The sequence below is a fragment of the Phoenix dactylifera genome, chromosome 1 (genome assembly GCF_009389715.1).
Source record: "Phoenix dactylifera cultivar Barhee BC4 chromosome 1, palm_55x_up_171113_PBpolish2nd_filt_p, whole genome shotgun sequence".
Taxonomy (NCBI): domain Eukaryota; kingdom Viridiplantae; phylum Streptophyta; class Magnoliopsida; order Arecales; family Arecaceae; genus Phoenix; species Phoenix dactylifera.
This window is the reverse complement of record NC_052392.1, coordinates 7,484,790-7,509,402: the sequence shown is the minus strand read 5'-3', so window position 1 is coordinate 7,509,402 and position 24,613 is coordinate 7,484,790. Positions and strand designations below refer to the sequence as shown.

Genomic DNA, 24,613 nt, shown 5'->3' with positions numbered 1-24,613 from the left:
ACATCCAAGTGACTTCTTGTCTTGGTCACGCTCAGTACCCTTGTTCTGTAACAAGCACATGCACTATCACTTCAGTGTCCCTACACTGTGGACTCAAGTCTCGTCCATCCAGAAGGAAAGTGATCTGTGCACTGATCGGATCGATCACCGTCCTCGTGATGATCCATTGATCAGGAGCATTTAGAAATTAATCACCAATGATACATGGCTCAAATTCTCAACTCTTGAGAATATGCATCATCATCTTATTAATTTCTTGGACGATTCATAGACACATAAATAATATGAATGAAACGATGCCTTTTATTTATTTAATAATAAATAGTCAAGTACAAAATTATGTCCCTAGAATTAACAATGTGTCAACCAGATTGGCTTCTAGGGCATACATCTAACAGATGCTTGGCCAAGCATTGGGGGTCTTGGCTTGGCCAAGGCTTGGCCAAGTGTGAATGGACTTGGCTTAGGCTTGACCAAGTTTGAAGGGGCTTGGCTAAGGTCCGGCCACCCCTCCAAGCAAAGTAATTGGCCCGAATCTTGAGTTTGGCCGTTGCACGACCCTTCCTTGGCATCATCCGGGCATGGGCTCCTCCTTAGTTGTGGGATTCGACGGCGGTGTACATGGGAGGTCCTCAACACAGAAGCACATGCGGCCGTAGCCTCTGTGTCTCCTTGCCCGAGCCCTACTTTGGCAACAACCCGAGAGGTTCATCGGGTTGTAGAGGGTTAGCAAATCGAGCTACGCCCGTTAACCCGAGTCCAGTAAGAATCCACAAAAAAAGGAAAAAAAGAAAAAAAAAAAGATACTGCTCACCTTTGTCTCCGAGGTTCTTCCCCCTCTGCAGCGCCGCTCCCCCTTCACTGCGTTCGCAGGTGGCGTGGTCCGCTTGGCCACCGCCAACTCGTCACCACCGCCAACTCGTCACCACCTCCGGCGTCGAACGGCGAGACACAGCTGTCCAAGCTTCGCTGCCCGAGCTTCATCGTCGATCCCTAAGGGACGCAACCGCTAGAGCTCTGCCTCCGCCCTCACTGCCTCTTCTTTCCGCCGCTTCACCGCCTCTTCTTTCCGCCGCTTTCCCTTTCTCTTCCTCACAGCCTCGTGAGCTCCACCGCCACCCTGCCCACCTTCGCCTCTTCCGCTTCTTCTTCCCCGATGCCGCCACCTCTCCTCCCCTTCGCCGCCCCTCATGATTCGCATGCCCCCCTCCTTGCCGCCTCCTTGCCCCTATTCCTTCTCTCTTTTTCGAATCCACATCTAATCCAGATAGTTTTAGATTGACTGAATTAATTTCGAACAGTTGAGAAGAAAAGCAGATGAATAAGACACTTGCAGCTCTAATTAGTACCATCCTATCACGTCAACTGGAGTCTTTAATTTCTTACCCAAAAAAAGGGCTCTTTAATTATTTTTCAAACCAGAGAGGATCTGAATCTGAATTTCATAAAAGAAACTAAAAAAGTATTGCATACTTTGATGTCAGAAGAAAATTAAACAGATAAGAAAACCTGCCACCCTTCTAGTTGTTCAGTGGTGAAACACCGGCTCTTCTGTGTATATCTATGCTGCAATTACTTAAAATTTGACCATTGACAAAAAAAGCTTAACTGTATATGACATCAGAATTTGCCACTGTATATGAGATTAACTTAATTTTATATGGGGAGTAACAGTAACAACGACTGCTTCTCACAATGGCTCTATATTGACACATACTCTGCTCTCTAACCAGATCAGGACCTCTGAATAAACACAACACTGAAATCTTGAGATCAGCTAACTTCTTACACCGTCAGAAGTCAGAAGCCTCCGGTTACGCATTAGAAAAGACAGTTTATCGAGACAATAACACGATTCTGATGACATTCCATGCAACCCTCATAACACCACCATTCCTTGCAGCAGCCTCCTCAAATGTCCTTCCAGCAGCTTCTGAAGGGTGTTGAACCTCTTTCCATTTATCAGTCTCGAGCTCTGTGACATCCACGATGCACAGGCTGCTATCATCCAAGCTCTTCCCATGCCATCTACCTTCTACCTGAAACACCTTACCTTTCCCAACTTCCTTGCCCTCTAAATCTACCAACATAACAAACTGGCCGGGTTCAAATGAAACGGATCTTGCGGAAGGGCGGTTTTGCTGAACTCCATTTACAAAATCACGACGGATCATCATGTCATTATCCTCAGTGCTTGATGCTCTTCTCATCTTGCCACTAGATCTGGGAATGGATAGGTGACTGCTTCCTCTGGTAGATGGAACATAGAATTCTTCACCAGCACTCTCCGGGGAGTCATAGGAATGGGACATGCTGGCCCCACCGGACTTATCTGGATAGACAATTTCCCCTTCAGATAGAGCTCGGGCTCCCCTGGCAGCACGAGCAAGTCTCGCTTTCCTATTGTTTAGCCTGCAATTCAGATCGGTTAGGTTACACATGCATCAGAGTATGTGCTGAAAAATAATGAAAATAAAGGAGGGAAAAGAAACCGAGGGTAGAATGTTAGCTTATGGAAACATTTAATGGAACATATGTCCGTCAGTTACTAAAAAGAAATAATAGCCTGTAATCAAAATAAAACAGAAATAAATAGCCAGAAAGCATTATATTAATAGATGACTTCTATTTCTCCTTTTTATGGGGGAAAAATATCTCAATGCAAATGATTATGGGAGAAGTCATGATTAATGGAAACCATTACCTCAAGATTGTTATATTCAACTACTTTTATGTTACTGCAAGAAAACTTCTAATAAATTGGAGTTGATATTGACTTTGTTTGCCATAGTGCAACTGTTATATGCTAATTATTTTAACTAGTAATTGGTAAAAATAAAAAAAAAGTAGGCCATAATATCAGAGACCTATCCTTGATGTCATTGAACAAAATATAAAAGAAACATTGCAGCACAATGGGAATGGTCACAAGAGGAATAGGTAGTGTAAAAGTCAAGCATGCCTCCACAAGGTTAACGTAGCCTGGGAAAATATCATGCTTCATCAAATATACACACATGCATGTGCGCATGTGTGCCCACCCCCCCACATGCGCGCGCGCGCGCACACGGAGAGAGAGATTCCTACTAAGAGCTCAAAGCCAAGGAGGGAAAACGACTCTTACATTAACACAATAATGCTGGCATGCTTTTAAGAAAATGCTAATATAAGCAGGGTGCTCTCTTACCAGTTCTTTAGCTGAGAGGATGTAATTTCTGAGCCCTGGAAATATGTAATAGGTTAGAACTAAGATTAGATAGGTGGTCTCAAAAAATGACTAAACAAAATTCTAGGCAATGTTAAACACCTGACAACTCAGCTTATCTGCCCATGACTGCAATGAAGCCGCATTTCTCTGCATTTCAGGTTCCTCCAGGAGGGCCTTTTCAATTAAAAATATCTGCTTCTCATTCATAATATTTCGTTTTCTCTTTCTTGGTTGCTTTTCTTCACCCTGGACACTCTCTGCTTTCTCATCTTCCTGGAAGCCACTTTCTTTTGCATGCTCTGCCGATTTAGAAAACTCTCCATCATCAGATAACAGGTCAAGATTGATTTTGCCAGAGTTCAATTCTATACCTTTTGTTTCAAAGTTCTCAATCTGATTACTTGTAACATTAAGCTGATCTAGCTCTTGGAGGGAACCTTCTGGAGTTCTCCCTTTCACATCAACATCATTAGTATTAAAGATTGGAGACTCTTCTTGAGCACTTGCATCTAGTTTTCTCATTAGAGATGATGCAGTCCTCCCGTTACTTTGAGCATCCTGTTAACAATTGATTTTCAGTTTACACTATCAGAAAGCAAGACCAATGTTACCTGATTATTTTGCAAAATGAGCTTTGGGAGATTACCTGCTGGCATTTGTTGATATAGGGATTTGAAACTTGAGTCCAATTAAGTGAAGACTGCTGCATTGTATATCCATCTTTGTTGCCTGATGTACCTTTATCTTTGAGGAGCAGCTAGGCCATCATTCAAGTAAGGGCAAACATAAAAAGTCAAATGAATTAACAAATTGAAAACAAAAACATAAATCTAAAGAATAAAAAATACAATCTCATAATATTATGAGTTGAGTCTTTTATCTTACAAATTTGTATCTGTTCACGCATATGTGTGGGGGAGTGAGGATGGGTGCTGTTACTTACCTGAACCAAATTGTTTCTAATATGTGGTTCAACTGATCTTTGCAGTTGATCAGAGAATACACTGCAAAAGAAAATTTAAGCAACGAAAGCACACATCATTTTCAAAGAAGAAAATATAATAGGAAGAAAATGCAGTAATCTAACTAGCCCAGAATACTTTCATCAAACATTTATATCCTAATAAAAAGTACACATTGATCTGAATTTCAACTCTGCATGTATCTATATGCATGCACATGCCTGCACACACAAACATACAACAGATCCCAGATGAGATTTTAGATTTCGATTTAATTCTTGGCTTCCAATTGTGACTGAGAAATATACCACGTTCCATAGTACAAAACCTTATCATCCTCCCTCCTTGTCTACACTCTAACCATATCTATTGAAATTTCAACAAGTTGCTTCCTGTTTGCATGAGAACTAATTGCAACCAACAAGGTAGGTTTATCTACAAACTTAGAAGCCTTCTAAGAAAGGTTTGCCGTACCGGTACCGGACCCCATACTGAAGAGCCACACTATCATAGTGTCGGTACAGTATACGGTACGCCACCAATATCAGTACCGGTACCAGATCGGTACGGTACGTCTGGTAGCATCCGGTATGGTACGGTACAGCATACCATGCTTCTAAGTTTCATTGCAGTCCCATCACTTGCCTAAAATCATCTTAGCTACGAATTTCACCAGTTCTTAGTGTTTACAAGAAATTGATAGTTTATCTTAAAGTACTAAGTCTGTTCGAGAAGAATCATGCTCGATAGTTGAGCCTATTATAGTGGGAGAGACGTTCGATGATGGTAATCACATAATGAGCCAAATAAAAACTATCAAAGTGGTGTGTGAACATAAAATTAATTCCATTTTTTGGCTGACTACAAAATACTAGGATCCTTTGTGATTTTAATTTCGGCTGAATCAAAATATGGAATAAAAAAGAGAACATCCTATGGGAAAGCCTGCTTACCTGTATTTGGAAATATAAATGATAAATCCGAGTTTCATTGTTTATCACTAGAAAGGATTTCTAAAACTCAAATCAGGATAATGAAGGCCTAAATCAATGTAGGGCTTTAAGAATCCAAATTTAAATTATCTTCCTTGTTGTTGAACAACCACTCTATGATAAAGATCTCATCTAAAATCCAAATACACAAATATGCTTTCATGATAACTTAAATAAGAAGACTAAAAAGAAGATAGAAGATACAAGAGAAGAAGATAGACAAGAGATGATACAAAGAAGAGAGGCGATGCGGAGGCACATGGAATACTTCCTTTTTGTTCACCTCCTCTCTTTACTTATGCTAGTCTATTCCCTTTCCAGTCATTCGATGACAAAACAAAGCCCCTGAGGGGGGACTGATAACACAAGTTGGTCTTGTATTAGGATAACATGCAGCAAATAGCATGCTAGGTGGTCCATTTACGCTGTATCATAAAAATACAGCAGTTTAGCAAGAAATGAATCCATGTTAGAGTGACATGTTTTTATTTAAGAGATGGATGGATAAGGAAGATAAACTCTGCAGTGCCTTCTACCTGGGAGGTAGAGATCACCTAGGCATTGAAAATAAAGTACTACCATCATGCCAATTTTTGGGCCAGTAAATGGCTAGTGCGTAACACCACGACATGCCAAGTACTTGCATGCATCAGATTGGTACACAATACTTAAATATATAATGAATGCACAAAAAACCAAGCTTGTAGAAACCTATTCAAACATCAATCTAGATTATTTTTATGGTTTTATAATTAAGAAATGTCATCTTTTGTTGTCTCCTTCATCCAAATCATGCATCCCAATCGTCTAAAACATGCAATGGGAATATATCGAGGGCTACAAGTACAAAATACACATAATACGCAAAAATGAAATCTTATTGGAACTGTCCATATCCGGTTCATCCTTCGGAACCATATCACATCCCGGATCTGATGAAATAAGATGAATTGAGACGGTATTTTGTAAATACGTAATTATCTTGAATATATCAACCATTTCTTTATTTTCCGAAAAGCAACGACTGGAGTGGGAGAGTCAGAGTCGAAAAGAGGATTCCTCGCTTCTTTCTCTCATTCAAAACCGTGCATGAGACTTTCATCTCGCACGTAAATCAAATTTTTTTATTGCTCCATGGCATGGTTCGCTCAATAAAGGATCATATGTTTTGGTCAAGCATTTTTGGAGTACATATTCCTACAAAAAGTGCAGTCGTGAATAAATAGGCTAAGGAATATATGATGACCTTTCCCAACAAATCTGACAAAACATACATAAAACACCAACTTCATATTTATGTGTGCTACTAGACATTAGCAGGCACATTTTAATTACTCTACTCCCAACTTATTTGTTCTCGAGAATTTGAAGACTTGAACTGAATTTGCAATCTAATTACAAAATGAAACTTTAGAGTGTTGACTTGGCATATGAGTTCAAAGGTGTTAGTGAGTTGAAGTAGAAAGATACATACATACAACTACTATTACTTCTCAAAGGAAGGGATTTCAATCACCTTAAAAGATGCACATCCTCATCGTTCAATAGGTTGGGAGTCAAAGATCTTGCATAGTCAGATAAAGAACCTAAATACCCATGCCAATGATTTGCAAGTTTCAGAAAGTATACTATACCTAGGAATCTCAAATTTCATAAACTTAACCAAAATATCTGGAGAAGAAGTATACTTAAGTTTTTACAAATTGTGGTAGTCTGCTCTATACAAGAACTCGAGGGGTATTTGGATAACTGAAGGATCTCCATAAGCATATACTTGTGAAATTTGTTGAGGAATAAATCCTTTTCTTCTTCTGTTGATTATAGCATAGAACTCAATTATCAGGAATAGATAGTTTAGAGCTAAAAACATTTCAGTTTACATACAATAAAATAATGCATTGAAGATGTCACCTTCGCATATATTAGGAACGAAAACTTGCAGATTTGCTATTATTTTGACTAAGTATGATGTTCTTTGCTGTGCATATGCAACTGAAGGCATGCCACTGAAACTGCTTGGGCATGCATAATTAGTTTCGACCAGAAGAATCGGTGCTGATTGAGCACTCTCACAGCCATTATTTAGAGTAGATAAGGCCACACCAGCTGCAGTAAATGGGTCATACTCAAGATTAGCATCTTCCTCTACCATTGGTATATTGACAGAGCACCAACTTGATAAGAACTCATCATGGGGAATCGCTAAAATTTCAACAAGAACTGGAATCTGGCAAAACAAAATCGAGTTGTGACATAAAGCATATAATATATCAGGTAAGGACTAAGATACTGAATTTCAGATAGCATACTATATTAGTCATAAAGAAAGACCGGAAATTTGAATCATCAGAAAATATATCAGATAGACACAATCCATTAAGAAGCACAAGGCCCATCCGGCTGCTCTTGTCATGAGAATCACCAAGTTGTTTGGCTTCTCGTCTGAATGCACTCTTCAGCAGATTAAGGAACTGCATTGGTGAGATATAAACGGATGAATAACAGCTCAAAGTAAAAAGTGAACATGATAAATGTGGCACTTACTCTCCCTTCCAGAACTTACCTCTAATGCAACAGATTTTGCTAGGTGCATGGTCTTTTGGGAACTAGCAAGCTCATCAAGGTAAGAAATACTCTCTGCTTCACACAGCTGCAACAACTGCACATAGAAATATTGATGACTGACGTCAATACTGACTCCAAAATTTGGCAAGGGGTTAAAGAGATTAAAAATAAGTAGACATGGTAAATTCGAACTTACAATAGATAGAATTTTTGCCTTCAGCCTGGATACAGTAGCCACTATGTCAAAAGACTCCTTAAAACAATGTGGAACATTTAACTTTAGAATCATACGAGCCAGTAAAAGGATGCCCCCATTTTTACATAGTTCCTGCATTAAGTTTAGAGGCTTGGGTAATTTGTTAATGAATAGATATTACAAAAATCTAAGAAACAGATATTACAAGAGCCTAATCAACACTCGGAGGGCCGCATATTATGGAAAGTGACAGAGGTTACTCTCTGAACTTGATTCAATATACATAAGACATCAGCAAATACATGTAGCACACACTTCATGAGCACTGTGTCAGAAGGCAATTGTGGAATCCTAGGGTGGTAGGGTAGAGCATACCCTTGCCATTAGCATTCCACAAGAAGCAATATAGTGGTGGAAATGATGGGTCCGCCACTTTCATCCTGGACGGTGTGCTGCCCAACTAGAGTATGTTATACATGCCAGCTGATGGGGGGAGTTGCATTCTTGTAAGAAATATGCAGTCTGTTAAGATATTCCACCTTGTGTTTAAGGACACGGTCCCGGATCACCTTTTGCTGGCACAAGAATAAAAGAAACTGCAATGAAGCCTCGGTCTGTTGACAAATATAGTGGGCTGTTCTTTCAGCAGCAGGGAGACTGGATTTGTTGCATAGGACTTCATTGTTTAATTCAGAAAACTCGCTATGTAATATTTTAATGTCTTCATGCACAGCATCAAAAGCTGAATCAATATACATATCAACCTGAAATTGAAAGCAATGGTGGTGAAACAACACTGTCGCAATACATGACACATAAAGATGCACTGGAGTTGAAGCAAATCTTTGAAAACCAGGAAAAACAGATATTTTGTAAGCATAGATTTGTTTAGTTGCATGCAAATTTATAAACTGAAAAAGATACATATTGAAAGTTGCAAAAGAATTCCTTGTCATAGTATTACCCACTGAAACACAAGCAATGGCTTGAGCTAATTAGTTTTTTAGAAGCATGCTCTCTATCTAGAATTTATCCATTACATTATAAGATGGATCATAAGTCTACAGTAAAGGTAAAATGTGAGTTATCATACTTCATGTCAAGTCCTAGAACTCGAATGTGAAGCCTATAAGTACTAGAAACTCAACATCTTCACCTAATGTCTGTTTAAGCATGCATTAGTTACACATGCAATAATAGACCACTACCAGCTCAACAAGTCCACCCATCCCCTTTAGTATTTTCTTTTTCCTTTTCTTTTCTATTTTGTACATTGAATAGCAAGATTTAAACATATAATTTACCTATTAAATCAAGCCAGTTTTCTCCTTGAAATCTGAAAAAGACAAAATTCCATACTTTGTTTTGTCCTTTTCCTTCAAATAGGTGATGAGATCATCAAAGCTTACCATTAGGTCATCTATGCACTTTGTTTCCTCATCATATTGCAATTTTCTGTTCTGCAATGTGTTAAAGGATACTACATGTTGGTGGCTTTCACATAATCCACACTTAATGCCATAGCAAAGAATATGGATCTAGTTATCCTGAACCAGGCAAAATGCTTTTACAACAAGGCATCCAGTTACAATCAATTTTTAGGTCTGAAATGAAACATGAAGCATAAAAATGCTATCTGGGAGGTCAGATACAATTATCTATAGGGTAAATGTGAGCACATTGTTAAAAGAAACTTATAGAAGATGAAAAAGATGAAGGGGGAAAAAGTAAATGCACAAATGATTGCATCACCTTATGCATTTCCTAACTCATGAAATTGGTCCACAAAATAATAGCAAAGGGAAGCAATGCTTCAACGTATGCATTGAAAGGTTAATGAAACTATGCATGCATATGGATAATAATGTGACTCATCAAGGCAGTAGCCTACTGATGATTGAGAAATTTGCAAAAGAACGAGAGGTGCTGCCCAAGAAAAATGTGATAACCAGTGATAAGACTCACAAAATATGAAAATTGATGACGAAATAAGAAAATAAGACACATGAATTATGGGAAGATCTTGCACCTTGGGATGTGCATTCAGAATAAGCACAAGTTCATGCCACTGGGATGAAAAATAACCTGTCAAAAGATGAAGGCTGCAGGCAACAAGCGCCGGGTGCAGAAGGGGGGGACTTTCAATTTGTTTAGCCTAATTCAAAAAGTTAAAAAAAAAAAGTTGCAATAAAACCTGCAATTGGCAATTACAGTGAGGAGGTGGTTGGGGAGGGCTGAACCTGCTTACGATGTGCAAGAACAATTAACATGTAGAACACCAGATCCAGTATTTGTTCAGACAGCTTTACATCATCAAGCAGAATCTGGAAGATCAAATGTTAGAAACTAGGCATCATTTTTTTCCAAGAAATTTTATTCAAGCATATCAAAATAAATTGAAGGAAATTAACACCTATACAAGTGGATTGCAAAGCATTTAGTAGCCACACTCAGCAGGCGCAGGAACCCACTAGATGACTGCAGAATATCCTAAAATTATTAAAGTAAAAAAAAAAAAAAACTTCTAACCTTGACCTGTATTTACTGATAAACATGGAGGTTATGCAATAGCTATAAAAACTTAAGTTCTGGTGAGATATCTGTCAAATAATTAATGGGCACTACTATGGCCCACCACTTGCAGAATCATCAAATAAAAATGCCTGACCAGACCTTCTATGCAACTGATATTAATGGAAAGCATTTTAGGAGTGCACATAATGCCTGACCAAGGAAAACCTATTTTTGATACTAACGTAATCAAACAGCTCAAGGCTCTTGTTTAAGAACTGGGAGCATCAGGCTAGACATGGCAAATGTTAGAGTTGCTAAACAGGTTAACCTCTCCAGATTAATTAATTAATGCCATTAAGCAATATGTAAGAATTAGCAAACCAACTAAAGAACAGGGAGGACAAATTATATACACAATTACTATATAGATTCTGATCTAATGCTTGACCATATAGCATTCCCCATGCATGCTACAAATGCAAAAGACAAAAAAAAAAGAAGAGAAAAAAAAAGATCACTATCTATTAAACCTTCAGTTGCAGGAACATCTCTTTCAAATTAACTATACGCAGATACCACAAATGCATTTGGAGACTCTACTCTTCAATATAACAATTCTACTGGGACAGATTGCAGACCCTAAGAAGATGTAACCACGAACCAGCTAGTTGGTTAGCAAATGAAGCAAGAGAGAAGAGATGGTAATGTAGAAAGACTTCAGTTGCAGGAACATCTCTTTCAAATTAACTATGCACAGATACCACAAATGCATTTGGAGACTCCACTCTTCCATATAAAACTTCTACTGCGACAGCTTGCAGACCCTAAGAAGATGTAACCACGAACCAACGACTTGGTTACCAAATGAAGCAAGAGAGGAGATCGTTTGATCAGCATCTTTTTTAAAGCTTAACAGCCTATTAGAGTTGACTATGTTGTTAAATTTTTGGACAATTAATTCTAAATATCGATGGGCCTTTTTCTAGCACAGAAAAACAAAGGAAAAGAAAAGGAAAGAAAAGAAGACACCACCCTTTTATTATTGTCAAAGACAATCCCACCGGATTTTAGGAAAAAGTTTCAACTCGTTTGTACATCCAGCACTATGCTAGTAACTACTAGAGCACCCAAAGATACAAAGAATGTATCAAAGAAGATCCTAAGCATCAAAAATGGGAAGAGATTTATAATGTAATTAGTTAATAACAACTACAATGACGATACTGACATTCCTGATATGTAGGATTTATTAGCAGCACTCAACCATATGCCAAGTTTCTTAGTAATCAGAACTTAGCACATTAGGCATGACAACCATCTTTAAGAAACAAATACAGTAAAAACTATCCAATCATCTACACAAACAGAATGCAATATGACACTTAGTAACTTCTCAAATGGCTTACAAATCCCTTTTCCAGTAACAATTCTTAAAAAACAAAATAAAGGGATAACAAGAAATCAAATAATGAGCAGGTCATGCAATAAATGTATGCCATTTTCATGAGAATTCTCAACAGAGGACGAGATATGGAAAGGATGAAAACCTGCTCAAGTCTAGCATGGCGAATTGCCAGATCAGACAGAGTATGTAAAAGCCGAACACCACGAAGCACATGTCCCATGTGCATATCCCTCTCAGGTGACAAAAGGACGGCAATAAGGTGTAGAGGGAGAGAAGATGCAAGTTTCTCCATATCAATCTGAAACCAAACATAATGTCAGGTAGAACCATTTGAGTATAAATTTTCATGAAATAAAGTGATGAGGAAATTACCTGTCTCAGAGATCCATTTTCTGTTTTGCATTGTATGGTGAAATTCTCAGATTTTTTCAACAATTTGTTGAGCTCTCTAGAATTTAATCCATGTAACTCTCCAATGGCTAAGATTAAGTCAATGATCTGTCAGAAAATAGTGAGGGCTTTCAGGTTGATAATTGTTTCAGGCGCTAACTAGACTGTAATGAAGGTCTATTGAAAGGATAAAAGAAAACAAAAAAGTGACATGCAAAAAGGATTAAAGCTAAGCTCATAAACTGTAGATATGCCTTTATAGCACTATATGATAGTCGAATACACTAAAAGCTTGCAGTATCTAAAATAAAATCTTTCATGCGAATTGGAATGTTGAGTCACAAGAAAGCAATTGAGCATAATATGAGCAAGTGCAGGCAGAGAACCCCACGTGACTTTTTTTTTTCAGAACTTTCAAAGTGTAGATAGTTGCAGACTTCATATAAGAATACTTCCAACTCTCAGCCATTCCACAATGCATCTCCAAGTGTATAAACACCTCTAGCAAAGTGTCAGAAGTTATATGGTTCATTAGGAGAACATGAATTACTAACATGCAGATGGTTGTCAAGGGGCAACTAAAATTAACTAAAATGGAATCAGAGGATCGTGCTTGAAAATTACGGCATATTGTTCATCTTCAAATGTAGACACGAAGGTTGAGGTTCCAAGTCTAGTGCACGTGCAGTTGATAGGCTAGAGCAAAGAGTTACAAATGGTGCTTGCGATGGCGAGTTTGCATTATCTTTATATTTGTTTGAACAAATGAAATCTAGTGGTAAGAATTCAGGTGTCACTGGGGCATGATGTGAGAGATTTGAGATCTCTCAAGTCAGGTGCAGATTAAAAGCTTATTACAGTGCTTCATTAGGGGAATGTGCAAGCAAGTAAAGTATGAAGGCCAACGTGCCCAAGCAAAGCTTGTCTTCTTGAAGTTATCCACTTGGGCCAAAAACTAATTTTTTTTTTTTTCATTGCGTCTACTTTTTCCAGTGCTGATGATCTATTCTTGCTGACCAAAGTAACAATCAACATGCTTATGCCAAAGAGACTACATCTGTCAACTGAGTGAAATTAAAACCATGTTACAGAACATCAAAAATCATAATGTGACAAACATGCACCCAAATTTGGCAACTTTTTTTCGATTTTTAATCTAATCAGATTTTATTTACCAAATTCTAACATCGGTAAACGGGACTTTTCGTAATACAAATAATCTCCAACAAGAAAAAGAGGATTCACAACCAGAAGGAACGAAGAAATGAAATCGCCACCGGAACGAACCTGATCCTTGCTGGAGGAGGATTCCTCCCTGACATGTCTCATCTCTGGAAACCAAATCGAACAGCCGATGGTTTGGGAGTCCAAAGGACGGATTTGCTGCCGAAGAGTTGCAGGAGGACCGGCGAGGATGAGATGGGCGGTGTCGATCGCGCGGCAGGCGGAACGGACGGTGGGGACGTCACGGCGAGGTGAGGTTTCGGGTCGGTGGGCGGGCCGCGGACAAAACGAAGAAATCTGCACTTGGCTTCGGGGGTGGAAAGTGGAAACCGGAAGGGACGGGAAAAGACCTAAGGTTGACGAGCTACGTACTTTAACACGACCAACTTTTGTGAATTAAACCTTGAGTTATTTTGTGCAAGAAAAGAGTTTTGTGATCCATTCGTCAATCACGGCCGTACATATATGACACGATCGTTGTGATGTGATAGGGTAGGGGTACATGAATTTATAAAGAAATTAACGTCTTACTAAATTGATTGCAGCAGATAATAATTTTGCAGGCACCTCAATTGTATGAGTTCTTTAAAAATTGGGATTATAATGGCTTTTTGCACCCACCTCTAATATGGTATTCACCACAAATTCTGATTACAGAAATTTCCTACAGCTAGGTTTGTTGAGGATTTGTACTTGTCTTGGGCATAGTTAAGTGTAGTAATCTGTCTCAACATAAAAATAAAAATAAAAATAAAAATAAAAAAAAAACATCGACTGTGGTGGATCTTGTATAATCTCAGAAATTTGCTTAAGACGGATTTCAATCTTTGGTAGATTCTGTTCCAATATAAAACCGAATGTTATTATTAGCACATTTGGATGACTGCAGCTAAGAACTCTACTAGAACAAAATCAGTATTTAGGAGCCTAAGGCCGTTTTCTCTTTAAAGCCTTTCCTGCAATAGGTCGGCCTAAGATGAACTCATAGGAAGACCTTTTTTCTTTCCATTTTGTCTTTAAGCTCTTTTCTACGGTTGGCTTTCTTTGGACTAGAGTCTTAGGCCCTGTTTGGGGGAGCTTTTGGAGGGCCAAAAAGCACTTTCTGGCCCTCCAAAAATACTTTTAGATAAAAAATGGTGTTTGGTAAAATTTTCGGAAAGCTGTTTCAGCTTTTGCGGAAAGCTGAAAACAGCTTTTGAGGAGAAGCTCCAATTTGGAGCTTTCCGAAAATATTATTTTCAACTTTGTCGGAAAGCTCTATTTTTAACCAAAATACCCCCATTTTAAAAATAAATGCATAAATAAATATTTATATAAATGAATGAATGAATGAATAATAAATAAGATAATAAATAAATACATTTCAATGAATAAATATTTATATCATAATACATTAATATGTTATTTTAAATAATTTAATATTATGTTATATTATGAGAAATTAATTAATACTAATAATTTATGATATTTTATATCTTTATTAATGTATTATACTATAAATATAATATATATTACATTATATCATAATATATTAATATGTTAGGTTAAATAATTTAATATTATGTTATATTATAGAAAATTAATTTACTCTAATAATTATATTACTATTATGCTATGCTATGCAATGTCATATTACTATCTTATAATAATAATATTTTATATTACAGTAATATTATACTATATCGTATGTTATGTATTAATATATGTTATGTTTTATTATGCTCTATTGTATAATACTATGCAATGTCCTTTATGGTAATTTTGTCATATAAAAATACTTTCTCAGTTTGTTTACCAAATGCCACATCACTTTAAAAATATAGTTACCAAACAGCAAACAGATTTTTGTAACAGCTCTACTTCAAACAGCTCTACTGCCTACAGCTTCTCCAAACAGGACCTTACACGACCGTCTCAGTTGCCTAAAAATTGAGCCGACCCTGACCATTGAAACAAATCGAGACGAGATGTATAGAATGGCAATCTAAGATAAGTACACGATGAATAGAGCTCACGAAATCAAGATGCATAATTAGCATGGTGCACCATCGTATAGCGTTCCAAACCTTCACCACTCTTATCAGAGTGGCAGCACCAACCGAGAGGCTGTAGGAGAAAAATGTCACAGATCTTCTTGGTGTTCCGAAGACTCATAACTACAATGCCAGATTCATTTGGGTGCCCAAAGTTGATGTATATTATTTGATCAATGTGCATGCTAATTTAACCGTCTGCACTGAATACTGCAGGTCGAAGAGATGCGAAGGCTGCGTAAAGCCACACATGGTGAGTTGGGTCGTTTGCAGTGATTGACCTAACACTTTTGAGTTAAATGTTTAATAGATGACAAATAGATTCCAGACATCTAATTGAATTGTGGCAATGGTATGAATCTCCATACTTACACTATTGAGGTAGAAAAAATCTACAGTACAATGTGGATTTATTAGCTCTTATGCGATTGGCCTTATATATCTGCTCATCCATTGCCTCAGACGCTTTCACAGGATAAGAGATCCCTCTGATATTATAGAATGACCACATCTGTTCATGAGACCTAATATGTTCCACATGGAGGAAAATCTCAATGCATCACAAATTTCAACAGCAACTGTTTGATATGACACATTATTTGCTCTTGCAAATTCCCATACTCTAAATCCTGCAGGAAAACTTCCCACCTTTGAAAGACAGCTCTGCCAGAAAAGAGAAGATATGAAGAACATAAGCTTCCATTTCTCTTCATATTATTCACACAATCAGGAGAGAGCATCTTCAATGACTACTCAGACCACGAGCACGCCTTCTCGAATTCTTGTTGCTCCTTTCGGCACAAGTCGAACTCATTGGTATGGTAGTACATACAACCAGCATAAGCATCCATTTCCTTCGAGCACCTTTGGTGAAGCCCTTTCAGCCTGCAGGTAATAGCCATAAAATGGATACATAAGAAGTATTGTATGGTCGGACCACAATGACATATGCGAGAATTAAAATTGACGATAACAAAATAGGAGCGATCTGCTGAACTTGTAACCTGATGTATCTTCCTGCCCTGCCTTATAATCTGTCATTCTCTGACTTCTGTATTGAATTTTTTTAATAATATTTTCAGTGGGTGATGGATAGCCTTTCTTTCAGAAAATCAGAAGTTGGAAAATCAACAAAGCAGATATTGGATTAAACAGTGCCTAGAGAAAACAAATGGCAAATAGTTTTCTTAATCATAGAACTAACAGGATTGCTAAAACATACACATGTTTCTTTCCTTCTTTTATTGATCATGTAATTAATAACACTATCAAATAACCAAATTGGATTAACATGTGAATATTAGAATTTGCACAACGAAATTTAAATGTCTATAAGAGGGGATAAAGTAGCTTCTTTTGTTTCTCTTTCTTCTCTTTCAAAGGACAGGAAGAATATATACATGGATGCAGCGTATCTAGCAAAGGGATTTTAAATGGAAATGAGGAGATCAAAAAGTTTAATCTCATTTGTTTGCAGTTAGTAACTCTGCCAACCATTTCATCCCCACCCCACACCCAGCCTGCAGCCCAACAACAAAACCTGCATAAACCACCACTATTTTACAGGTAATGACATCCTATCAGTGAATTACCAGGGTTTAGCAAACCAAACGTAGCAGAGTTCTTGCTGACAGAATGGGGAACATTTTTTGAAGGATAAAACTGATGTAAAGAGTGACAGAAAAGGGGTGATTTAATCTTAAAACTAGTATTTCTCACATACAGATGTTTTAACACTACAAACAGTTGCATGCACCCCCACATGCATGCATATGTCACAAGGAATGAAGTTTATTTGAAGCATTTGAAGAGTTATATGGTATCCACCTACTCCCAGGAGAGAAAGAACCTATTTGAAGAGCTCCACACACACAAGCCTTAAGCATCTATCCAAGTTTTTGCAAGCCAGTTAGCCACTAGGTTCTAAAAGTGTAAGAATGAATATAAAAAGAAAAGGTAAAGCTATTACTCAATTTCCTAAGTTCTAATATGCTACACTTGATTCCAAATATGCCAATCATCCTTGACCATGCCGAGCAAGGATGCATAAACCTGCCTCAATCAAATATCTGCATCAATCCTCTTCTATTTGATTTGCTTCCAATACGTAACTAGCTGCCAACATTGATCACATATACACAAGGATAGGACTCCCAGAACAAGCTGTTAACACTTCCCAAACTTCAGCTCTTGCTTGATCCCTGCCAATGATCAACAGGTATTGAGTTTAACCCAGAGGAAATCTCTCTTGTTCTTCTCATTTTCATACTACAATCTGTATATTCCATTATCATTGCCACCACTATTCAATCATCAATAACCTCAATAATTTTTAACTGGCCATTCAATTGAACTCAAGGTTGTGCGTCTTTCTATTTTGTATGATCCTGTTGATTTCTCCAATTAAGTCAATATTTATATGTTCTAATATTTTCTTATATCAATTATTTATTGACTTTCTTCCTCTTACTCCTGTGGGAACTTGCAACCCTCTCTCTCAACAAAGCATATATTCCCGTTTTCCCGTCACTTTATGTTTCACAAAAGCCATTTTGTGTTTCCACTCACTTCTATGCTTACTCCCATCTCATAATTACACTATGATTCAATTTTTCCAACTCTCATAGAGTTAGAAATAAAAGAAATGCACCACCCAAGGATAGACCACATTTATCTAGTTACATAATAATTTATCTAGTTACATACTAGTGATGATGATGATGATGATGATTTCTCTAGTTACATAGTAGTGCTGATGATGATGATGATGCATCAATGCTATTTTTTCAATGGAGAATGATCCTTTCCAGCTCATGCTTTAGTCCATGTTCTTAGAATAACTCTTTTTTCTCCTATCTTAATCTGTTAAGATACACTCTCAAGCTAGACTTAAAGCGCTTTCTTCAGTGCACTTAGGAACACCATAGGATGCTTAAGACCTCCAGAATGTCCACCTTACTAGGTTAACATCTCAAAATACCAAAACTAAAAGAAGGAAGGTTATCATGGACCACAGTTAAGTATTTAGTTTCAACCAATGCAAGATAGTTTATATAAGATTCAAAGAAAATCTCACATTTGAATGCCAAATTGGATGGTGACTCTTAGAGGCACTCATAATGCAATGCTTAAAAACTACCATGAAAGATCAGTTCCCCGAACCCCCCCCCCCCCCCCCCCCCCGGCGTGCGCTCCCAAAAAAAAAAAACAATGGGGTATAAATTTGACACACAAGAAATAAAATTTTAAATTTACATGTATGCATCCATCCATCCATGGATACATATTTAAGTACATAGATACACAAACATGTATGTACATACATATCCAAATAATCATACTCAGTATCTAAAAGATCTAATCAAGGTAATAAGCACGGGAGGAGTTGGAATATGTGGTAGATGGCTTTCCTTGCAAAAAGCATTGATTTAGACCACGCACATGTCTCATGATGGTTAATTAACCGATCACAAATTCACTTGAAACTGAGCATTTTTAGTCTTTCAGAAGTGCTACTTTGACCAAATTTCACATGTTTTTGGTAGTCTACGAGTCTGCTTTTGCTCCTTCCCTTCTAACTCGGGTTATCTTTTGCCTCTGAAAAATGCTTATGGATGATCATATCAGTTTATTTGCCCAACTAGCACTTTATATTTGAGGTTTATTATAATTAGGAGTGGCAATCGGGTCGGGTCGGACATAAACGGGTCGGGTCAGATATTAAACGGGTCAGAAAAATATAAATCTGAACCCGACCTGTTTATTAAACAGGTCAGAAATTACAAATCTAAATCCGACCTGTTTATTAAACAGGTAACCTGACCCGACCCATTTAACCTGTTTAATAAACAGGTCGATTAAACAGGTCGGATTTGCCCTTCTAACCTGTTTAACCAAATAGAGAGAGAGAGAGCTGGGAGGGTGGGCCGGTCACTCGCTCACCCTATCGTCGATCTCGACAGACACGGCTGCCGGTGGGGTTGCCTCTGGCGAGAGAGAGAGAGAGAGAGGTGGGGCCGTGGACGGTTCGATGGAGAGGTTGGGCCGTGGGGGGTTCGACGGAGAGAGAGAGAGAGGTGGGAGGTGGGAGGTTCGACGGAGAGAGAGAGAGAGAGGTGGGAGGTGGGAGGTTCGACGGAGAGATGGGGCTGTGGGGGGTTCGACGGAGAGGTTGGGCCGTGGGGGGTTCGACGGAGAGAGAGAGAGAGAGAGAGGTGGGGGGTTCGATGGAGAGGTGGGGCCGTGGGGGGTTCGACGGAGAGAGAGAGAGGTGGGGGGTTCGACGGAGAGGTGGAGGGTTCGACGGAGAGAGAGAGGTGCCGGCTTCGATAGATCAGGCCTGCCTCAGGGATTAGGGCTTGAGGAGGATGGACTGGTGGTGGTGGCGCCGGAGGAGGGTTTGGTGGTGGGGTTTGTGGGGTGGGGGGAGGATAGAGGGAGTGAGGCATACCGATTGAGAGGGCGCCTCTGAAGTCATCGGCGACGAGGTCGGGGGCGGCGATCCTTGGATCTCAGCGGAGAGGGTGAGGCCGAGATCGACGACAGCGGAGATGGAAAGATCGAGGTCGGCAAGGCAGCGATTCGAGCAAGGTCCGCCGCCACCGCCGACGGAGCAATGGCCTTCTTTCCCATCTCTTCCTCTCTCCACTCCCTTGATGTGCAATCCTTGACCTTCCGAGGACTTGAGCGCGGCTGCGGCTCTGCGAGGGTCTTGAGGGAAGACGGGAGCGAAGACGGGAGAGGAACAGTGAGGGAACTAGGGAAGAGGGATCGTATTCGTGTGAAATCGGGCTGAGGCCATGTGCATACGGCCCATGTGCGCGTGCGGCAGAAAGTTGGGCAGGCCTGGGCATTGTCTCCTGGCCTTTATCTACCAGCCCAACAATTAAACAGGTTATACGGGTTAAACGGGTTGGACGTCTAAAACCCGTATCCGACCCAATTAATAAACAGGTTAAACGGATCAACCTGTTTACGACCCGAACCTGTTTAGGCCAAACCCAAACCTGTTTATGGCGGGTCGAACACGGGTCGGGTTGGCAGGTCGGGTCATATTTTGCCACCCCTAATTATAATGGCTTGCGTGAAACATGAGTTAATATTTTAGCCCCTAGTCATTATTAATTTTATCTAAACATATGACAAGAATAATAGTTTTTTTTTTCAGAAGATCTATTGAAAAAGTTCAAACTGGACTGTCTGTACTGTGAGACAAATTCGGAAACGCTTCCAACATTGTGTTACAATAGATCAAAATCAAATTACATATTCCCAAATATAGATAAAGAACAATGAAAATAATATTAGAAATTTTAGAGAAGATCTACTGAAAATAAATAAAAAATCCAACTTTATGATAGCAAAACTTCATCTACCTATATAAATCCGACGGAAGTATCAGAACAGAAGAAGGCGAGATTCAAATGATTCCCAACTAAAATTCACAAATAAATTGTAGACAAAAAAGAGGCTTTTTTCTTTAGAATGCTCACAGATTGAGGACGCAGTGAGTGACCTCCCGGCCCTGAACGAGGCATTTTTCCGGGTTGGGGTCGTTCTTCTTGCAGTTGAGAAAGGCCGCGTTCTCCGACCGGCACCGGGCACCGATGCGCTTGGACGACGCCATCAGCACCGCCGACGTCGGGATCGGATTCCCCACCGGATCCACCGCGCTCGCCATTCCAACTCCCCGCCCTTTTCTCCTACCCGGCCCGAACCCTAGAGGCGAGAATAAGGTGGAAAAGGGGGAAATGCCCTGAGATTTGAGAGCGGGTATCTCGGTCGGATCGAAAGGATCGACCGTTCCCTTTCTCACTCCCAGGGATCAGGATGAAGAGTTCTGAACTTCTTGGGCTTGGGCTAAAAGATTGTTGCATATTTGGGCCGGGTCCGGGCTACTGGTCACGGATACCTTTCCTTAGGTCCAATTTTGGTCCTCGCGGATGGACCATCGTTCCATATTTAATTTCTGCTGACTGAAAATTTTATTCACGGCAATCGACCACCATTGAATTAATCAGGTTAGGTATCATTTCATCACTTTCTTTTTTTCTATTTTTAAAAATAATAAATAAAATATTTACCATTAGTTAATTATTTTTAAAAATAAAATATATCGCAAAAGGATGATGAGAAGGTTGGTGGCATGCGGTAAAATGGAGGTAGTGATGATGGTGGCAGTGCTGTAAGGCTAGAGTGCGGTCGGGTCGGGCCAGGTCATGCCCCTACCCGAGCCCGACTTAAGTGATTTTTTCAGGCTTTGGGTTGAGCTCAGGTCCGAAAATTTTTGGATAATTCAGGCCCGAGCTCAGGCCTGAGCCCAGCTCTGAACCCAATTGGGCCTGCCCGAATTACTTATTTCGGCCAAAAATAGGTCTGGCCCGAATTCGATTGAAGTTTAATATTTCACAATATTGCTTCACAAGTGAATGAGCTAGTTAAAAGTAAATAAGCTAGTTAAAAATTGAGATATCTTCTATAACACAAATAAATAATACATAATACATTTTTCGTAACTAAACTCATTTTAATCTGTCCTTTAGTTCCTCATTATTCTCTCTAAATAACAACAAAAAAACAAATTAATTTGAACCTAAATTCGAACTCCATTTTGCGCTTTGTTCGGGCTTAGATTTGGGTTGGGCCAATGACATACTCGAGCCCGGCACAAAAAAAAAAAAACATGCTCTACATATAAGCCCAAATTCGATCTAAACTCTTTCGAGCCTAGTTCGAGCCCAACACAAAGTTGGCCCGACCCGATGGGCTTCGGGCCAGGCCCAAGCCCATTTTAAGCCGTACAGTGGTGTGGTGGAGATAAGGCATTGGTGATAGACTGATAGTGGGAAATGTAGCCAAATGATGGTAAGGATGGTGGCTACAGTGCTCGTGGACATGGCATTGGTGGTGGCTGCGAATATGTATTTCTTATTTTTTAAAAATATTTAATTTTTTAAATTTTTAGAAGTAACAAAAGTGATTCTTAAAAAGAATAAAAATAAAACTATATTACGAAACATAGTTTTTACTCTTGATTTTGTAATTTTATTTTAAAAAAAATAAAAGTGATGTCAAATGGACTCTTAATTTGCCGAGGACAGTTGATACATTGATGGTGTCAACCGAACCCTACTCACCACTCAGCAGATCACTAACTTCGATAGTAGACAACTGGTGAATGATTGATGAGTGATCCCTATCTTTTTTTTTTCAATTTGATTTTCATACATTTATTTTGATTGCCATTTCATATCTATTCATTGGCGCTCAAATTCCCAACTTTGCATCGAAATAGGCTTAACTTTATGCAGAAATTACTTTCTTTTAAAATAAACTTCATTCCTTATGTTATCCATCTATAAATGCTTTTTGTACGAAGTTGAAGACCAACGTGATTTATAGGTAGGGGGTGGAAAGTGGTTGTTGAGATCATGTTGACTCCATTATTAAAGGAACATATCCTCAACCCAGGCTTGACCTGAACCCTATCACGTTGAAGATGGTTGACCAGAACTTGTTAGCGTCAACTAAGCCGAACCCGGCTTGTTGACCTGAATTAGGAAGGAAATGATAATCCTCTGAAAGTGGATGAGCTTAGATTTAGTCTTAATTTGACAAATGCAAATGCAAAATATGTTCAACTCAAAAACTAAGACGATTCACACACCACCAACCAAGGTCTGCTCTATCAAAATTCGAACCCGAATCAGTTGCCCGGTTGCATGGGTCAGTACGCCTTCATATTGTTCCGTGTCAGGCTCGTACCGACACAGTAGAACAGGAGAAAGGAAAAGAGAGAGAAGAGGGAGAGAGAAAGAGGGTGGCAGAGGCCAGCCACACGGAAGGCCATGAAGGAGGGTCTCCACCTTCGTTCCTCTGTTTCGAAAGAAACATAGCCCCAAAGGGGCCTCTTCTTAATTCTCGCTTGCCGACTTCACTAAAATATCACAAAATTAAAAAAGAACCCCCTCCAGGCCTCTTGTTTCAACCAAAACACGGACCACAAGCAGAAACCCTCCTCCGCGCGGTTCGTTGGCCTCCGCGGCCCTCTCCCTTCCTCTCCCTCTCTCTCCCTCTCCTGCTCGTGCGCTTTTTTTTCTCTCTTTCCTTCTCCTTCTCCCTCTCTATCGGATGTTTTTCGTTTCGGTTGTCAGAACCGTCCCAATCCACTACCGGTACGGTTCCATACTTTCCGAATCGCTCGTTTGGAACAATTTCGCCGACCTTGCTACTAATATTAGAGATGCATATAGAGATATACATGAGGAGAGGCATGTTTTCTTGTCATATTTACATACCTAATTTGATAAATGCACTTTCAATAGAGAGTCGTGCTAAGACATACATAATATATGGTAGCCACTTCATCAACTTTCATAGCCTCTCAAGTCACTTATATGAGTGGTGTTGTGGTTCAAATTCGGCCTGAGGGTGACCACGCCGGTGGAGTCGAGGGAACCACTAGTGGTTGAAGAGAGAAGACGGGAGCCATCTCCTGTGCGACGACCGTGAACCTGCACAAAGCTTCACCGGTGGAATTCCAGTGAGGGCCCTCCGACGATCAAGTTAGAGTAGGATAAATTTTGTCCAGCCAAAAAAGTTCATTAGAAATTACCTGACCGAGCTATTTATAGCCTCGATGGAGTGGCTCAGGTGGCGGAGGTATTGTCAGCCCTCATCATGAAAGGACGTGGCTCTAAGCCAGATGGCGCGCAGTTCAGGCTAACTGGTGACGTGCGGTACAGCCAGTTATTGAGAACGATAGGGTGTTGGCAGTTACGGCAGGATATGGCCGGAGTAGTCAAGGTACCGTCTAACTGCTGTTGGCCGGTTATGAAGACATGACACGGTAGTGTAATGAAGTACGGCCACAAGCTGACTTTGGGTCGAAGTGCAGATTCAGCCGATTGTCGTTAATGTTTACTGGGCAGCCCTTTAGTTGTGGGCTGGATGATCCATTTTTCCCTCTATCATTTGCCCCCCACTTCTGAGGTCGAGCTGCCTTGCTGCTCGGACGATGGAAGTAATCAAACTCCTGATCGTCCAGTTCTCTAATTACATAAGCAAAAAGAGGCGTGTACCGAACTGGATACGCTTCGGCGTACTTCTTGGCGGAGAGCTCGAC

General features: G+C 39.6%; 2 protein-coding genes across 7 annotated transcripts; both read right to left on the bottom strand.

The window, feature by feature from the left end:
- Nucleotides 1-1,549: 1,549 nt before the first annotated feature.
- Nucleotides 1,550-13,816, bottom strand: LOC103718151 (nodulin homeobox-like). Of its 6 annotated transcripts, XM_008806832.3 has the most exons (18): nucleotides 13,520-13,816; nucleotides 12,215-12,340; nucleotides 11,985-12,140; nucleotides 10,164-10,247; nucleotides 9,953-10,078; nucleotides 8,463-8,687; nucleotides 7,924-8,055; nucleotides 7,726-7,821; nucleotides 7,472-7,633; nucleotides 7,074-7,389; nucleotides 6,851-6,973; nucleotides 6,679-6,748; nucleotides 4,152-4,212; nucleotides 3,855-3,965; nucleotides 3,580-3,766; nucleotides 3,308-3,507; nucleotides 3,188-3,222; nucleotides 1,550-2,412 (listed from the first exon to the last, which is right to left on the bottom strand). In XM_008806832.3, the coding sequence occupies exons 1-18, from the start codon at nucleotides 13,559-13,561 to the stop codon at nucleotides 1,836-1,838; spliced, it is 2,829 nt and encodes a 942-aa protein (XP_008805054.2). In that variant the 5' UTR covers nucleotides 13,562-13,816; the 3' UTR covers nucleotides 1,550-1,835. The 6 variants fall into 6 exon arrangements, with proteins under 6 accessions (XP_008805054.2, XP_038981275.1, XP_008805057.1 ...); XM_039125347.1 differs by lacking the exon at nucleotides 9,953-10,078; XM_008806835.3 differs by lacking the exon at nucleotides 13,520-13,816 and having other exon boundaries at nucleotides 10,172-10,247.
- A 2,078-nt stretch (nucleotides 13,817-15,894) lies between these two features.
- LOC103718150 (NADH dehydrogenase [ubiquinone] 1 alpha subcomplex subunit 8-B-like) lies at nucleotides 15,895-21,320 on the bottom strand. The gene is made up of 2 exons (XM_008806831.4): nucleotides 20,982-21,320; nucleotides 15,895-16,374 (listed from the first exon to the last, which is right to left on the bottom strand). The coding sequence occupies exons 1-2, from the start codon at nucleotides 21,167-21,169 to the stop codon at nucleotides 16,239-16,241; spliced, it is 324 nt and encodes a 107-aa protein (XP_008805053.2). The 5' UTR covers nucleotides 21,170-21,320; the 3' UTR covers nucleotides 15,895-16,238.
- Between the last annotated feature and the right edge of the window lie 3,293 nt (nucleotides 21,321-24,613).

Excerpts from the sequence above, each read along its gene's own strand:
- LOC103718151 (XM_008806832.3), bottom strand. The coding sequence starts at position 13,561 with ATGAGACATGTCAGGGAGGAATCCTCCTCCAGCAAGGATCAG. Across the intron at positions 6,974-7,073 it reads CGTTCCTAATATATGCGAAG|AAGAAGAAAAGGATTTATTC; the intron begins GTGACATCTTCA and ends TATAATCAACAG. Across the intron at positions 3,508-3,579 it reads TGAGAACTTTGAAACAAAAG|AGCATGCAAAAGAAAGTGGC; the intron begins GTATAGAATTGA and ends CTAAATCGGCAG.
- LOC103718150 (XM_008806831.4), bottom strand. The coding sequence starts at position 21,169 with ATGGCGAGCGCGGTGGATCCGGTGGGGAATCCGATCCCGACGTCGGCG. Across the intron at positions 16,375-20,981 it reads ACTCACTGCGTCCTCAATCT|GCTGAAAGGGCTTCACCAAA; the intron begins GTGAGCATTCTA and ends TATTACCTGCAG.